Source organism: Glandiceps talaboti, chromosome 6, assembly GCF_964340395.1.
Source record: "Glandiceps talaboti chromosome 6, keGlaTala1.1, whole genome shotgun sequence".
Taxonomy (NCBI): Eukaryota; Metazoa; Hemichordata; class Enteropneusta; family Spengelidae; genus Glandiceps; species Glandiceps talaboti.
Window position 1 is genome coordinate 9,955,475 of NC_135554.1, and position 2,053 is coordinate 9,957,527.

Consider the following 2,053-nt stretch of genomic DNA (forward strand, 5'->3'; position numbering starts at 1 on the left):
TACTCATGGTAGGTCTCTCTCTGATAGTGATAATGTGAGATACATTGATAATTCAAAGTTTGCCAGGAAAGAGTATACAGAGAAGCAAGATCTGGATGTTGGTAAGGAAAAGACTGGCAAAAGCAAAGAAAGTGTAGCCTGTACTAAGACCTTATTAACTGATGTTGGGAAACAATATACCAGTGCAATAAGTTCTCGCGGGAAGATCAAGTATCCAGAAACAGACATCACCACCTCAACTGGAGTAACATATGAGAATATCAAAATTGACTCCAAGAAGGTTGAATCGACACATGATAGAGCATCAAGAAATGCACCTCCACCCAAAACTGAAGAAATTGCAAAACTGACCAGTGGCAAGCAATGGACATGTCCTGTGTGCATTAATTTTAATCATGCAACTGCATCAGTGTGTAGTGGCTGTAAAGCTAGGAAAGATGAGTTGCTCTATGAAAATTTGACACCTGAATACAGCGTTCCTCGGAAAACTTCTGAGAATGACAAAAAACCCACAGGTAGACAAGTGAATGTATCAGTTCCTCGTACAACAATACCAGGCACAGCAGAAAGAAGTAACATGTCTGGTCAAAGTGCTAAGACAACTAGTAAAGCAATTACAAGTTATGTATCTACAACCAGCTCCAGCGCATCTGACAAAACAGTGACACATCATGTATCTACACTGAGCCCTCTGATATCTGACAAAGCAGTGACAAGTTATGTGTCTAAGACCAGCCCCAAGATACCTGATAAAGCAGTAAGGAGTAATGCTTCTATTTCAAGTGCTGATGTATCAGGCAAAGCAGACAGAAGTTCTGTGTCTGCATCAACTGCCAAGACATCCAGTAAAGCAGAAAGAAGCAAAATCAGTATGTGGGAGTGTCCTCACTGTACTACATCAAATCAAACTACGTCTAATGTCTGTGTAGTATGCAACAAAAGTAAAGATTTCGCAGCCGTTAGAGGTGAAAAGTCAACTGGTGAAGGCAAGATATGTCCAACGTGTACATTCATCAATCTGAAAAGGGCGATCAGATGCAAGGCATGTCAAAACGAGCTACCCAGAACAACAGAAACCAGTGTTTAGTTTAGTCAGGTATTATGCACATGTGGTTACTTCTACATGTACTAGTTAGCTTTTAATTAGTCTATTTTGTTTTCATATTCTAGATAACTGATCTCATTTTCCAGTGTATTTCATACTTCATCTATGTAATACAATTTAGAAGCACTGAGCTCAGACCACCAAAAATGGTCAGAGCACTGAGTTAAGAATCTATAGCTATGCTGTAGAAGTAACAGACTCTTCCACAAATTACTAGTATTATACTTATTATCTATAAACCGTTATCTCAAGACAAGAAGAGTTCTGCATCCAAGTAGACTGCTTGATGACAGGACTTTACTTACATTAACACTGAACCCTGGGAGGGATGGCCCTCACTGGACTTCTTGGGAGACAAGTGTTTAAATGCTTAAAGAACTATCCAGTATAAATAAAGACTATTATTACTATTATTATTATTACTAACTTTATAATAAAAAATTTCCCCTCCGCTGCCTATGATACAATGGGCTTAGAATTAGTAAAATTGTTTTACAGTAGATTTTGAAAAGGTTAATGACAGGTATAACCTGAGAAATTGTATAATTTGTTATTGAAAGCTAGAATTGGTCAGCATATATTTCAGTTTTGACTACTCTGGTATTCCAGATTTCGGTTTATTAAGATAGGCACAAACTAAATATATCGTTCTTCATTGTGGTGGATTATACTATAAGAGTGATAGAAGTTCCTCTGTTGTGTGATTCTAATCACCCTGTGATCAAGATAGTGTAAACATTGGAAGTCCTAACAGAGTATACTATGGCAAGTTCATGGAAATCTCAAGAATCTTGTGATCCCTCCCTACTGGGACTATAATTAAACCAGCGTCCATTCAATACCCTATCACTGTTTCACCAACATGTTGTGACAATAGTTTCAGTTTGTGTCTATCTTAGAAAAACGATGGTTCAACTACCAGGGTAATAAAATTATAGTATGGTGATG

At 37.6% G+C, this 2,053-nt stretch overlaps 1 protein-coding gene across 1 annotated transcript in view; it reads left to right on the forward strand.

Annotated features, from left to right (window-relative positions):
* The window catches only part of LOC144436477 (uncharacterized), a 5,392-nt gene extending 3,339 nt beyond the window's left edge, over positions 1–2,053 (forward strand). The window contains exon 3 of the mRNA XM_078125277.1: positions 1–2,053. This exon is cut by the window's left edge and continues 767 nt beyond it. Coding sequence (XP_077981403.1) covers positions 1–1,087 — 1,087 coding nt within the window. The 3' untranslated portion in view covers positions 1,088–2,053.